Raw genomic sequence first — 15436 nt, 5'->3', positions numbered from 1 at the left:
AAAAAGGTCGCCATTAGAAACCACACTAAGATATCTTCTAAGAATTACTAGAAAAATCAGACAAGCTAAGAAATACTGTCTTTTAAAACTTATTAGTGAAATTGCTGTGAGAATTAGTCGAAAGCATCAGTGTTGTTACTTATGAAAGTAGTTTCAAGAAAGGAATGAAAAAAAGGAAAAAAAAACAAAAAAGAAAGGAATGGTAAAATTTTAAACATGATTTTTTTGAATTAATTATATTGCTTTAAAGAAATTTTTTTGGGGGTGGGATCATTAAGATCTCTATTATATTTATTTATTTCATTGAGCAAATACTCCTTTTTTACATTTACTTCAACTCAAACATTTTGTTGATTTTGGTTATCACCAAAATTTCAGTTTTTTTCTTTTTCACTTTTGTTTGCACTCTTTTAATAAGAGTGTGATTTATGGGCTATCCTTGTAGGAACCTAGATTTGGGAAAAGGTCGGGGTAGAGATAAAGTTTTTTTTTTCTTTTTCAGATCAATAGGTTCTAATATCTGTGCTGGGTTATCACTACTAAGCAGAGTAGAAGTGATGATTGTCTGGAAATAGAGATTACATTGAAATTTTTTTTTCCCTAGTCATTGTCTTAAGTGAGGCAGTTAGGAAGGATGCCACATCTAGGTAATTCAGCAGCAGCAAGTAAGGATAAGTTTGACTCCTGTTTAAGAATCTGACAAAGAGATAAATTAAAAATTGATGTCCCTTCTGGGCTTAAAAGAAGCATTTCTAGTATAGGATAAGAAGGAAAAATCAGGGTAGAAAAAATGGTATTATATACTTCTATGTAGTCAATCAATCAAACAGATATTTATTAAATATCTACTATGTGCCAGTAGAGTTGGCAAAAATGAAATAGTTCCTCCCATAAAGAGATTATCTATGCTGATAGAGTTCCATCAGAGAAGCACACACACTTATATAATTACATATGCAGTATATACATACACATATATACATATGTGCATATATACATACGTACACACATATACAATACACGAACATATATGTTTATGTATAGATATGTTCATTGGAACCTGCTCTGCAACTTTAAATATTAGTTTCCTGGGATACTTAACTTGTCTAAGGTCACTCAGCTAGTATGTGCCAGAGAGAGGACTGAAATCCAGGTCTTACTGTGAGCAAGGTCTCTTTCTACTAAATGACCCTACTTTTCATGTAGATGCATGCACGGCATTTACGTAGCTCCTCACATTCACATCAAAAGTTCTTCCATGTTTCCAGGATAACTAGTAAAAATGTTTTGAGTCACCTGTAGGAGCATTAGGTTAGTGTGACTTAAGGAATTAGCATGGATTTCTGAAGAATGAGAGCCTGGACTGCCTTTCCATACTCTCACACCTTACACTAGTCACACAGAATATGTGTATGCTGCTGCTTATTCTTCACTGCTTGTTGCTCACTCCAACCTGCCTTCATTCTGGGAGGTGTGGGTTCTTGGAGAGGTATCATTAACACAAGTTCTTAAGGGTTAGCTCTGTTGTAAAGGAATCTACTTGTTCTATTCACCACCACAATTCTTGCACCACCGTTGATGTGCTTCTATTAAGGCAAAACCAGCCACTCATAATAATGACTTTTATATCTAAAACTTAACCATTTACTTAATAATAAGGCAAAAGAAATAATAGTAATAATAATATCACTCATGCTCATAAAAATACACTTGCAGGAATAACAAATATAATCTACATATAGACCTGGATCACATATTCCTACAAATGCACCCAGTATAGGTAGGGGAGAGTGGACACATACTGAAATCTGCCAAGGTGGCACATGAGTGAGTAAAACCCATCTGCTAGAGATAACTCACAACTCTGGAACCGTCAACTTTTGTATCTTCTGTTTTAGGAACTTTATGCACAAATTCCTTTATGAAAGTAGTTCTGTGTTAAATAGATGCTTCTACTGCTAACCTAAGATCATCCATCCTATGCTTCACTAACAGCTCTCTAGGAATAAAGCCTCAGCCAAACTGATTGATCCACTGGGTGACTTCTCTTATTCTCTGCCCCAAAACTGTTCTGCTTATTTGACTTCTTCCTCAATAGCATCTTTAGTATACATCACTTCCAGCATTGAGCTCAGCTGATGCAATTTTGTCCTTTCATTGCTTTCTCTTCTTATCTTCTTGTCTCAGACTTGGGGCTCTTTCTGATAATGACTACATATCAATTTATAGTTAATAACCAAATTATTATCTTCTGTCTGTGATCAAACAAATTATATTTGTCCCATAATCATATAACAATTCTGATGTACATATCTTTCTAGTACAACTCATTCAGGTATAGTAATGAGAGAAAGTTGCAAAAGGATAAATTTCAGAACTACATCATTTAAGTTTCATGCTGGAAGTGATGGATACTAGAATTGCTGTTGAGGAATATGTATACCCACGTGTATATATACTTTCATACTTTATGTGTATGTATATATATACATACACACATATAAACTGTAGATATATATACACATATATATGTAAATGTGTAAATATACTTATTTTCTGTCTAAACATATATCTTTGTGAATGAGGAATGAGGATAAAAATCTATACTGATAGTAATTCATAAGATATGTTGATAGGATTTAGAGTTAGAAAGGACCTTGAAGGTTAAATCCAAATTTCTTATTTTACAGAGGAGAAAATGAAGACCTAGGGAAGTTAAAAGACTTGTTCAAGGTCACACAGATAGTAAATATATACTGTTTCTTTTTGACCTGGTGTTATTGACATCCTTTCATATTAGCTTTGATTAAAAAAAAAGACCTTGAATTTGATGTCTTGATTAAGAAAAACATTAGAGAATATACTTCTCTTCCAGGGTCGAGATCTGGACTGTAAAATTCAAGAGTACAGAGAAGCTGGAAACACCTTTCCTGAAAACCAGATAATGGAATGGTTTATCCAGCTGTTACTGGGAGTTGACTACATGCATGAAAGGTACAGTTACCAGCTACTGTGAGCAGCTTTATGTGAATTTGCATTTGACAAGTAAGAATTTTTTTACATTAGGATGAAAATTGAAAGGGTAAGTGATTAGTTGCCCTTACAAATATGAACTCTTTGAGAGCAAATAATTAAAAAACAAACAACAAAAATTCCCCTCTCTTTACTAGGCACTATAGAAATGCTCATTGAATGGAAAAGAATCTAACCATGATTGTATTCATGAACATTTGGGAAAACTGATCAACCAACAGTTTTAAGCACAGTATTTGTTTATGTGGTGTTTGCTTTAATAGAGTATGTTAAAGTTGTTTTTAAAGAGTTGTCCTTAAATAATAGAAACTTATATTTAGTGATATCTTATATGCTATGTATAATGTTAAGGCACTTATTTTACACAATTATTGTGTTAGAACGTCTCAAATAATGCCAGAACCAAGTTATAAAATTCTTAGTGCTCAAAGTAATCATTTGGTTACCCTGACATCTTAGAACATTTTGGCTGGATTCATGTACACAATGTTTTAGGATAATTGAGGCAGAAAATATACTTTGTCTTCAGTTAAATGAATATTCTCACCAAAAACCAATTCCACACACAAATCTCCAGTTATGAAAGCCAAAGTATATTTTGTGGATTTCACTTATATCTCTAATTTGTGTTTACTATTTTGAACTATGCCTAAAAACTCTTACATTCTTTCTAATGTTCAAGTGATTTTTTTTTCAAAATTTTAAAAATAATACTTTTGTTGTAGATCAGCTAGTAAGTAAAAGGATACCCATTGAGGATAGAGCACTGATTTATTTAGTTGAGTGTAGTTTGACTTCCCTCTATCCTCGTTCTTCTACCTAACAGACCCCTCCTCAGTTCTCTTCTTTGCTGGATCCTCATTAGAGTAGACAAACCAATGCAAAGATGGCTGTCCAAGGAAGAAAGAAAAAAAAAACTGAGAAGTGTTCACACAGAGCTAATCATTTGGAAAACTGCAACAACAGCCTCCCAGACTTCTTGTCACCTACAACGATGTTTCCTGGGATGATCAAAAGTCTGACCATCCCTGACTGTCAGCCCGCTTAAACACGTGTTATGGATGGTTTCTGATAACAAAAAGTAATAGGATTATCCTGGGTTTCTCCACCTATCTTCTCAAACACATGCTAGATGATAGAGATATCCACAGAGTTATGGGTTACCCAGAATAGTCTTTTGAATGATGTCAAAACAACTTGGGAGACATTGATAAAAGTATATGAAATAATCTTTCTATAGACTATACTAGGCAACTCTTGATGAATTTAGGACTTCAGGGGTCATCCATTTTTAGTCTTTATTTTTATTTTTCCCCTGAATTAAAATTTTAAAATACTTATTAAATACCCTTAATTGAGAAAGTTCACTATGTGTAAGAGCACCCAATTGATCAGAGTAAGTCAGTGATTTAAAACTGTCCTTAGACTATAGCACTGCCTTCTGCCTGTCATTTCTTTGTTGTTCTTTGGACCAAATGTAAACTTATTTAAATATCATTTTAAAGTTGGCTGACCTAGAAATTGTTTTCTATGTTTGGCTCTTCATAGAAACAATTAAGTATACTTCTCATCCTGAAATCACCTTCTAAAAGGCTTATGGATATTTCATTAGGAGGTACTGTGTAAGTTTTAAACTTTATCTGAAATCAGTTTAGTAAAAGAACAGTCAAAGTTGGGATGATTATTTCTTCTCCAATACTGAGGAATAAAGGAGGAAAAGTGATAAAGCAGAATGAATATGCAATGTTTGTAATATCTAGATCTGAAATTTCATGCTTTATATTTCATCTAATGAATGAAGCTAGTTCTTATTAGTTCTGTCATTGAGGTAGCTAATGTTATGTTTTACTCTTCTCATATAAGTTTTAATTTCATATCTTAGTTAATATTAGCTTAGGAATGACTCCTACAGCCAAATTAAGGGAATCAAGGCTAGAAGAGCAGTTATGTTTTTATTTGACCATTTATGAATGACAATTAAATATCCCTTCTTTTGCCTGATATCTGCATAATAGAGCAATATAGAGATCCCCTCATTTCTTTCAAATTACCTCATTTATCTGATCCTTTCTCTCCAAGTATGGATTGTATCCCTACTTAGCGTCTCCATAGACATCTCTAACTCAATATCGTGGCTGAATGGAACTCATTATATTTCCTCCAAAATTCCTCATTTTTGTTTTGAGTGTTTATTGTAGGCCAGACCTGTTTCAAACTAATCTGATGCTTCAGGTTTGGGAATGGAAGAAAATTAAACACTTACAGACCTGGGGTATAGAGCTCAAATAGAAACAAGGATCATTGAACTATAGGTAAGGGGCCTTGTGGGCCACCTGTTGACATAGAAAACCACCTATTAATCTTATCTGTCTTTTGTTGTATTTTTATTTATTAAAGATTTCTCCATTACAGTTAAATCTTGTTCAGGCTACAGTCAGGAGTGTTGTGGGCTGTGTGTCTGACACTTTTGTTGTAGATCAGCTAGTAAGTAAAAGGATACCCATCGAGGACAGAGCACTGATTTATTTAGTTGAGTGTAGTTTGACTCCCCTCTGTCCTGGTTCTTCTACCTAACAGACCCCTCCTCAGTTCTCTTCTTTGCTGGATCCTCATTCAGGTCACACCCTTCAACCACAGGTGTCCCACAGTGCTCTGTCCTGGGCCTTCTTCTCTGCTCCCTCTATATTATTTAATTATCGTCTCCATGTTGATGATTCTCATACCTATCCTGCTTTTACCTCTCTGATGACCTCTAGTTTCATGTCTCCAAGTGCCTTTCAGACCTCTTGAACTGGATGTCCAGTAGACATTTTAAACTCAACATGTCCAAAACTGAACTCATTTTCCCCCCTTAACCTTCCTCCCTCCCCACCTTTCTATATTCCCCCAATACTGTTGAGGGTACCATCATTCTCCCAGTACCTTAGGCTCACAACTTAGGAGTCATCCTGGCCTCAGAACTCTTCCTCATCACCCATATCAAGGCTGTTTCCAAATCCTGCTGATTTCATCACTGAAGCATCTCTCCAATATGCCCCCTTCTCTCCTCTGATGCTGCTGCCCCTTTGGGGCAGATTCCAGTCCATCCATTCTTTTCTTTCATATGACCACTACCGTAATTGAAACCTTTATTACTTCTCATTTGTACTGCCATGATAGCCTTCTAATTGGTTTCTCTATTTATAGTGTCTTATTCCTCCAGTCTGTCTTCTCCATAGCTGCCAAATTGATATTCCTAAAACACAGATCTGATCACGGAACTTCAGTGCTAAAAATCTTCAGTGGCCACCAATTGTCTCAAGGAAAGAGTATAGAGTCTTTAAGCTGGTATTGAGTGCCTTCATGCTGTAGCTCCCATTTTACTTTAAAGCTGGCTTTAGTTCATGTTTCTCCCCATCATGCACTCTCCTTTCCTTACAAAGTGGCTTACTTACTAGCTATCTCCTATGCACTACCCCCCATCTCCCACTTCCATCACAAAACATCTGAGATGACACTTCCTACAGGAGGCTTTTTGAATACCCTCCCACTTCTTAGAACGTTTTGCCTCTTGAAATGACTTTATATTTCTCTGTGTTTTTGTGTATGTTGTATCCCCCATCCCCAACTCCCCACTCTTAGAATGTAAGCTCCTCTGGGGCAGGGATTTTGTGTGTGTGTGTGTGTGTGTGTCTTTGTATTACCAATCCTCAGAAAAGTGTGTTGTATCTAATAGGGACTCAATAAATGTTTATGGAACCAGTTGATTAACAAGAACTCTTACTATCTACTGTCTAAGCTCTTATTATCTGTGCAGCGCTGAACTAGGCATTAGGGAGGCCCAAACAAAATGGAAGTAGTCCCTCTCCTCTTCTTCTCCCTCCTTCTTGCTTTTTCCTCCTCCTCTTCTTCCTCTTCATCTATTTTCTTCCTCTTCTTCATCCTTTTCCCTCTCTTCTTTCTCCTCCTTATATTCCATTTTCTCCTTCCTCTTTCTCCTTCCTATTTTTCCTCCCCACGCATTTAGCATGGTTGTTATTTAGAAATAATTTTGCTGATTCTAGTTTAACTTTAGGAAGACCTGCCTTCATTATTTTTCATTTTCCTTTTCAGCTGGTCTGTGTAAGGCTGTCTGATATCTTATTTTTTTTATTGTTTTTTTTTTTTTAAGCAATCGGGGTTAAGTAACCTGCTCAAGGTTAACACGGCCAGTTATTTCTGGGTGTGGCGCTGAGCGTCTGAGCCCGGGATTCGATCTCCAGGTCGTCCCAACACTGGAGCCGGTGCTCTTACTCGCTGAGCCACCTGGCCGCCCCTTCTGATATCTTATTTTAAAAGTAAGTGGAGACCTTGGTTAGTTTTACTCTTTTTTTGAAGTAGCTTATGCAGGAAAAAATGTTAATTTATAGAGATTCTGTTTTGTGGATAAATATATAAAACATTTTCTATAAAAGGCTGTTTTTTCCCTTTCTATGTATTAAGTGGGACCAGATGCAGCTATGTAGCTCCATAGTCCACAGAGAGTGGGCCCTGGAGCCAGGAAAACATGAGTTCAAATGTGACCTTAACTCTTAACCCCTAGCCATGTGATCCTGGTGTAATGAGAATGTAAATTTTAAAGATCTTCCCTGCCCCTAGGCTAAAGTGCATGTGGACCCTGGGGTGGGAGGCTTGTTTTTCAGTAGATACTTTTTGATTGGCCAGTGGGTCCAAAAGGTTGTTACATTCTCTGAGCCAGGAGAAGGCTATATAAGCCCTGATGTGTAGCTTTGTTTTGGGACTCACTTTGAGAAGTGTTCTGTGATTTGATCTGAATTCTGGGAAGCCGTTGTTGAGAGTCCCCCGGCTTTGAAAAACCCAGATGTGGAAACCCAGATGTTGACTGGGTATGGATGTAATGGTTGGACAGTTTGGAAAGCTGTCTACTTGATCTGTTAATGTCTTGATAATTCTGTCTGTATATTTTGAAGTTTGGGGTGCTGACCTTTTTCCCCTGAACAAGGTAAACGATGTATGTCTGACTGATTAAAGTAAGCTTGTTAACCCATTTTGAGTTGCTTTCCTTTAACAAAGCAGATCCAAGAACCTCTATGGGCAGTAAACCCTGAGGACGCTTGGCGTTCTTGCTGCTACACCTGGACAAGTCACCTAAAATCTGTTCATCTCAGTATCCTCACCTGCAAAATGGGGATAATAATAGCATCTAATTCCCAGAGTTTTGAGGTTAAGATGAGATAATATTTCTAAAGTTCTAAATTACTATATAAATGCTAGTTATCATCACCATCAGAGTTTGAATTCTGTCTGACACTCCCTGGGCAAGTCACTTAACCCCTTTCTGCCTCACTTTCCTCATCTGTAAAATGGGGATAATAATGCCAACTTCACAGGAATTTTATGAGGATAAAAAGATTTATATATATATGTATATATATATATATATATATATATATATATATATATATATATATACATACACTATTAGTTACTATTGTTAATAATCAAGCCCCTAAAGGGATAATGCTAGGGTTTGGATAGGATGGTTTGTTGTACTGATTGACCATTCCCCAATTTGGGGATGGACAAGTGTTGCAGCAAGCACCCCAGTGTCCCCTGGGTGCCTGCTCACACAGGTTCTTGGATCTGCTTTGTTAAAGGAAAGCAACTCAAAATGGGTTAACAAGCTTACTTTAATCAGTCAGACATATATCGTTTACCTTGTTCAGGAGAAAAGGTCAGCACCCTGAACCTCAAAGTATATAGGCATAATTATCAAGACAGAAACATCAAGTAGACAGATTTCCAAACTGTCCAACCATTACATCCATACCCAGTCAACATCTGGGTTTCCACATTCTGGGTTTTTCAAAGCCGGGGGACTCTCAACAACGGCTTCCCATAATTCAGATCAAATTACAGAACACTTCTCAAAGTGAGTCCCAAAACAAAGCTACACATAAGGGCTTATATAGCCTTCTCCTGGCTCAGAGAATCCAACAACCTTTTGGACCCACTGGCCAATCAAAAAGTATCTACTGAAAAACAAGCCTCCCCCACCCCAGTCTCCAGGTGCACTTTAGCCTAGGGGCAGGGAAGATCTTTAAATTTGCATTCTTATTACATTGTATCTAATGAAAAACAAGCCTCCCACCCCAGGCTTCAGGTGCACATTAGCCTAGGGGCAGGGAAGATCTTCAAAATTTACATTCTTATTACAATAAGGTAAGGAGGAGGTTAGATCTGAGAAATTATCAAATAGACTGAGATCCAGGAAGAAAGATCATTGCCCCAGAAAGATCAGGCTTGAGATCCAGTGTCTCCATCCAAAGTAGGGTCAAAACTAGAAGCCATTACAAGGTACAAGCCAGGGCTAGCAGGAGCCTTGACCGTAGGGATGAGTAGGCCATAGTTCAGTCCCAGAGAGGTAACAGGATGCTGAAGTGTGTCCACCAAGAATGACCTTCACTTAGCCCCATTAGCTGGCCTTTAGGTGCATGTGGAATCTGCCTGGCCCAATAAGCCCCAGTGGTCCTGCCCCTCTCATTGTTCTCTAGGATAGTGACTGAGCCCATTGCAGTGAAAGGAGATGTAAGAAGTCACATATATACACAGAATGGAGAATTTGACATTGGTAAGCTAGCTAATAGGTTTGCTGGCTAATAGTATTAAGAGTTTCCACCCTGTAGAGACTAATTATTTCCTCCCAGATCTTCTGTCATCAATTTGGGTCACCAGCTCCAATTGAATAGTGGTACCACTCACTCCTTGACAGTGGACTGGTTGGCTAGGATGTTTTCCAGACTGACTAACCCAGAGAAATCAAAAATAGGACACAATTTAGCCAATTACAGGTTTTCTGCAAAAGTATAAATCTATTAAAATGACATTGGCAATTAAGTAGTTGCTATAATATTTGTACAACTTTTAAAAGGATGCCTTCTATATCAAGATTTAAAGGCACAGGTAAAATTCAGTTCAAATCCAGCATCTCCCATGTGATGCAGGCTTGTTCTAGAGGACAGAAGATGAAGAATTCTACCCACCTCCTTCCTGTGAGAGGTGATAGATTTAAAATTACATTTTCAGACATAGTCAGTGGGGGAATTTGTTTTCATTGTGCAGATTGGTTATAAATGTTTTCTTTGAATTATTTTAATTGTTCAGTGTGTAGGAGATAAATACTTGTTAACTGGAAAAATAATAAAATTAAGTTTGGAGAAAAGAAAGATTAAAAAACAAATCCTTCTTCTTTTTCCACTAAATGTGTGTTATTAACATATCCCTGCATAATCTAACCTTGTTTTTCTTATATTCCCTTAAGAAAAACTTTTATCTGTGGACCTGGGCGTTTGGGGAGCCAAAGAGCCCCAGGCCTCATACACTGAATGATTACAGTAATATTAAACTGCTTTGTAGCTCACCCATGCTTCCAAGGGCTGTAGTCCTTCAAAGGCACAGGCTTTCTCATAGGGCTAGCCAGTATTGAGCACTTATTAACTAACCAGTCTCTCATTCGCATGAGGGAGAACTGCTTCCTACCTATAATAGCACCAAAGACTTTAAGCTGTTTTTTTCTACATCCTAGCTTTCTTCTGGAAGAATTGAATTTCTTCTAAAAATCAGCGTTCATTACTTCTCCCTGCATCTATTAAAAAAATGAATAAAAAGCAGATGATGGTTGTTTTCCAGTCACTAAATGCTCTTCCAGGAAAATTTGCTTCTTATTCCATCTAATTTATCCAGTCCACCCTGGTCAGTGCTTCACTTGCCCTTAAAGGACTTTTTTTTTGCTGTAGAAGGTTCTTGTACTTTATCAAAAACCTCTAACAAGGGGCTGCTTCCCGAAGAGGCCTATTTTTACGAACTTTGTGTCTTTTACAAACAAACCAGAAGTTTCAAAGTGGATATTTAAGGTCAGTCAATCAGCATTTGTTTAAGTGGTTTCTCTGTGCTAAGCTCTGAAGATACACAATAAGCAGCAACACCATCTCTGCTGTTGAGGAGAGAGACAACATGCCAGAAATTGCACAGACAAGCTGGTACAATGTAAATGGAAGGCACCAGCAGGATCTGATTGGCATGGTTTGGGGGAGGAAGTTCAAATCTGATGTCATTCTAGGGCTGTTGGGGGACTGTGAAAAGTCCCCTAATAAAAGGGGGCATTTGATATGAGTCTAGAACAAAGGTAGGGAAGTCATTGAATGGGGAGGGCACACCTGCCAGGCATGGGGGGCAGCCAGTGTAGAAACCCTGGGGGTTGGGTGATGGAGTGGGTTGTATAGGGAACATCAAGAAGGCTGGTGTCTGTGGTTGTTTAATATATAGATTTTGAAGCTGAAAGAGGGTTCAAAGTCATTTATTTGATAGATCTGAGATCACACAGATATGAAATACGGTAAGTCTCAGCCATGATTTGAGTCCATTCTTCTGATGAAAACATGGTAGCAGGGATGGGAAATTTTCAGTTAAAGGACTGAGGTGTGAATCCCACCGTAGTATCTGAGTGACTTTGGGCAAGTCTCTTCCATGCTTTCTGCCTCAGTTTCCTCATGTATAAAATGAGGAGGTTGAACAAGATGATCTCTGAGGGCTCTCCCAGCTCTAAATCCCAAGATCCAGATCTAGTGACTATGGCTTTCTTCAGTGGATTATCTTGTTCAATATCTTGTGTTAATTTCCAGCTCCAGATTTAATGAAAGTCCAAGGCAATTCTCCTTCAGAGACTTCCACGTCAGAGCCGCTGTTTGGGAAAGCAATTCAAATTCAAAATTGCATTTCACTGAGCATTAAACATATATTTCAAACCACAGTCCATGAAAATTCTGCTGTCTGTAAAGTATTTATTATGCTAGTGTCTTCCCTTTTATTGCTAGCACTATATATTAAAATGAACTGTAGACATAGATTGCTTTCACCTGAGATGGGAAGTAAATTACTTGGGAAAATGATGCACCAGAAATGGTTGTCTTGGCTCCTCTATGCAAAATACCTTTGAAATAATTTCAGTGTATCACTTCAGGAAATGAAAAAAGATCCAGGGAAAGCAGTAGTGCTAAGAATGAGAGATTAGCATCCTGTTTATGGCTTTGGTTTTCTCCCTGGCTCCTCTGAGCAGCCAAGGCTTCTTTTAATTGTATTAGTGGGATTAATTTTTCAGGTAACTACTCTATGAGAGATGATGTAAATTCTAATAAATGATCTTTTAAGAGCAGAAATACTTAGAGCTACCATGAGGGAGTAACTGTTAATTGAAAGAGCTGGGGTTTAAGTAAGCCTAGATTGCAAAGGATATCAGACAGTATTGGGCATTTTCAGGCAGGGCATTTATCCATGGATCCAAGCTTTTCAAGGTTAAAGGAGCAGAGAGAGCCAGCTGCTGAGATGAACTTTGTGAGTGGTCTGGTATCAGTCATGGGGATTTGGTTGGCATGATTATCTAGAAAAAGTTCAACCATGATGCCATATTAGAACTTCCATTTTGTTTTATCCTATTTTAATTTTTGGCTGCCAGGGAAATAAAAGACTAAAAAAATATACCAATTATTTACATGTAGGCAAATGTTCTGGAACTTTTTCCTCAACCCCTGGCCCTGGTCAAGATATAACAGGAAGATTTAGGTAATGCTCTTGTGTTACCTAAATAACATTTATATTACTTGTTAATAACCTCTAATGTTACCTATTAACATTACTACTAATAGCATTAATATTTATATAGTACATTAAAGTTATCAGAACACCATATATTATATATGTGTCATATCTTTTATCACAACTATAGTGAATGTTAGGTACTATAGTTATTATTATCATTTTACAGATGAGGAAATTAAGATTCTGAGAGATTTCCCATGGCCATATATCTTTCAGATACAAGTTGAGCCTAGGTTTCTACTAATCCCAAGTAGAAGCCTCTTTCCAACTATCCTATGCTGTCTTACAATGGTATAACTTCTACTGCTTACAATTAAGGTAACTCTTCTTCCCTCTCTGGCAGGCCCTTCATCTCCCTGGACTTGTCATACTACCCTAAAACTGAATATCCCTGAAAAGAAAAAGCAGTTGGAGTCATCAGATATTTGACATCTTTTCCTCAGACCTGCACAGTTCACCTAGCTCACAGCACAGTAAAAATCAAAGTCTAGTCTTGTTTCTTCAAATGTTGGTTTATTCTTTTCTTCTCTTTTCCTTGGCTTCTGCTTGGCCAGGAGGCATGGCAGAAGAACTCTGCCATGTTGGTTACCCACTGTTGCTGGCTTACATCCGTCTTGTTCCAGGATTGTCCCAAAGACTCTGCTGCTCTGACACTGCTTTTGTACACTTGTGGGCGGGGTGGGGGTTCTCCCCTCCCAGAGCCACATGTTTCACTGATGCATGTGATTCCTTTTGAAGGACCACAGAGCCACAGAGTGGGTATGTCTGATGATCTTTGTTTTGTTAGATTACCTTCTCCCTTTGTCCCTCTTCCTTTTAAAGGATTAGTCAAGGAGGGGAGCCTAGTCACTGACATGGTATCAGTGGCCCTTTGAATACCTTGTTTGAGATGAATCCACAGTTCATCAATGAGCCATCATCAGTGCTAGAATTTCAAAGACTACCTTGTGTTTCCCTTGTTAACAAGGAATTAGCGTGATCAAGAGAATCTCTCAGGCCTTGCTAGTCTTGGGAAAAGAATTTAATCTCAATTTGAACCCTTGTTTACATTTTTCTTTTTCATCAAAATCAAGACCAGCCCCAGAGAAAATGACGAAGTGGCTGATTTACCTTTGGTGTCCTTTTTCTACCTCTGCCTTCTTCTTCTTGAGGTACCATGTCTTTCAACCTGTCCTTGGCCTTTGAGTTGCCTGCAACTTGCCCCTACACAGCTTCAAGGGGAATAGAAGAGCCCTCTCTGTATAAAAAACACTGTGTTCTTTACACACTATTTGGTCCCACAAGGCATGGGACAGAATACTCCCCCTTTCACACCCTAACTTGATTCTCATAACTTTATATTCTGGACTTCTTTTCTTACTTCATAACCTGCCTTGTGGCCAATTCCTTAAGGCTTTGAAAGGTGATTGGGTTATTAATCTTCAATAAATTAATTATCAGTTATAGTAGGAATAAAGCTGATTGAGTGTCTGTACTAAGTTTGGCACCAATATGGAAGTGGCTTGTGTGTGTGTGTGTGGGGGGGGCAATCCAGGCTAGCTAAGGAGGAGCCTTGGTCAGAAATGGAGCCAATTTGTGCCAGTCAGCAGTGGGGTTGGGCCTATGAGTAGTGGCCACTGTGCTTCAAACCTGGGAAAAATAGGAAGCTCCATTTTAAAAAAGGAATTTTTGGAGATCCCCTGCAAAATGGGAGTCTATAGCAACCATGGAAATTTCAGGAAGAGTCTGGCTGATGGTCAAGAGACATGATGGTGCTGCCTTTGGGTGATATTCTCTATGTTCCATGACATGGGCAGCTACCTCTGCTGAGTATGATTTAGCTCAACTTCAGCTTAAATAATACTGGTCTGTGCTTTGAGTTTCCAGCAAAGAGAATGTTTCCAAGGATCATGGGATCATAGATCTTGGGCTAGAATTAAAGAACACTTTGGAAACAATCATCCCCAGGGTTTATAAAAACCAAAATGAAATCCATTCTTCACTCCTATCATAAGTATTGAAACTGTTTGCCTCATTTCTGTTAGATGTTATGGGTAGCCATGGAACCATGAGGCTTTCAGATAGAATTGTATTGTTGTGTCCCACAGGTAGTATGGGAAAAGACATGCCTTGAAGAAAATGGCTGAAGTGTGGGACTGGGGAATTCATTACTCATACAGAAAATTAGACATCTTGCTTACCTTTAGGCCTAGGTCTTTGACAAAATGCAGTAAATGTTGCTTAGAGAAAAAAAGTACTGAAATAACAGGCCCTGGGTTCTGCTCCTCATTTGGCCACTAATTAAGAATGCAACTGTGAGCATTGAACTTTACTGTTTTGTGCCTCAGTTTTCCTTTCCTAAAAGTGAAGTATTCTTAGTTTTAAAAATTTAAATGGGAAGTAAAGATGAGAGATGTCCCATCATTTCTCATAAATGTTTTATAGTGTGTCAGGGTGGGGGAGGGAATATCAGGTAAAAGATATGGAAATGTTTTGAGTTATTTTTAAAGAGGAAAAGTACTTTATCAATCTAAGATGCTATTATTTTTATTTCTCAAATTAGTATATTTTTAAACTTTTCTGAAGACATGGTCCCTAAGTCAAGCCACAATGAATCCCTATTGTTGAAACTGTTTTTGTTTAATTCAGGTGTAGGGTGAAAAGGGAGAGCATTTCAGGTATAGGAGAAAGCCTGTACAGAGATACAGGCCTTCTTTAGTAGAAGTGACTGCTTTAGTGCACCAGAAATAGGCTAGTGTGTGTGTGTGTGTGTGTGTGTGTATATATATAT

The 15436-nt window shown here is 37.9% G+C and overlaps 1 protein-coding gene across 2 annotated transcripts in view; it reads left to right on the top strand.

Annotated features, from left to right (window-relative positions):
• NEK11 (NIMA related kinase 11) overlaps positions 1 to 15436 on the top strand; it is a 275778-nt gene that overhangs the window by 87176 nt on the left and 173166 nt on the right. For both annotated transcript variants that reach the window (XM_069088393.1, XM_069088392.1), the window contains one exon: positions 2876 to 2994. In XM_069088393.1, the coding sequence (XP_068944494.1) occupies positions 2876 to 2994 (119 nt within the window). The remainder of the gene's footprint in view (positions 1 to 2875; positions 2995 to 15436) is intronic.

Source organism: Petaurus breviceps, unplaced genomic scaffold, assembly GCF_028583685.1.
Source record: "Petaurus breviceps papuanus isolate PSGF00001 unplaced genomic scaffold, PetGlider_PUasm1.0 185, whole genome shotgun sequence".
Classification (NCBI taxonomy): Eukaryota; Metazoa; Chordata; class Mammalia; order Diprotodontia; family Petauridae; genus Petaurus; species Petaurus breviceps.
Note: the sequence above shows the minus strand (reverse complement) of the source record. Positions and strands in the feature narration are given on the sequence as shown.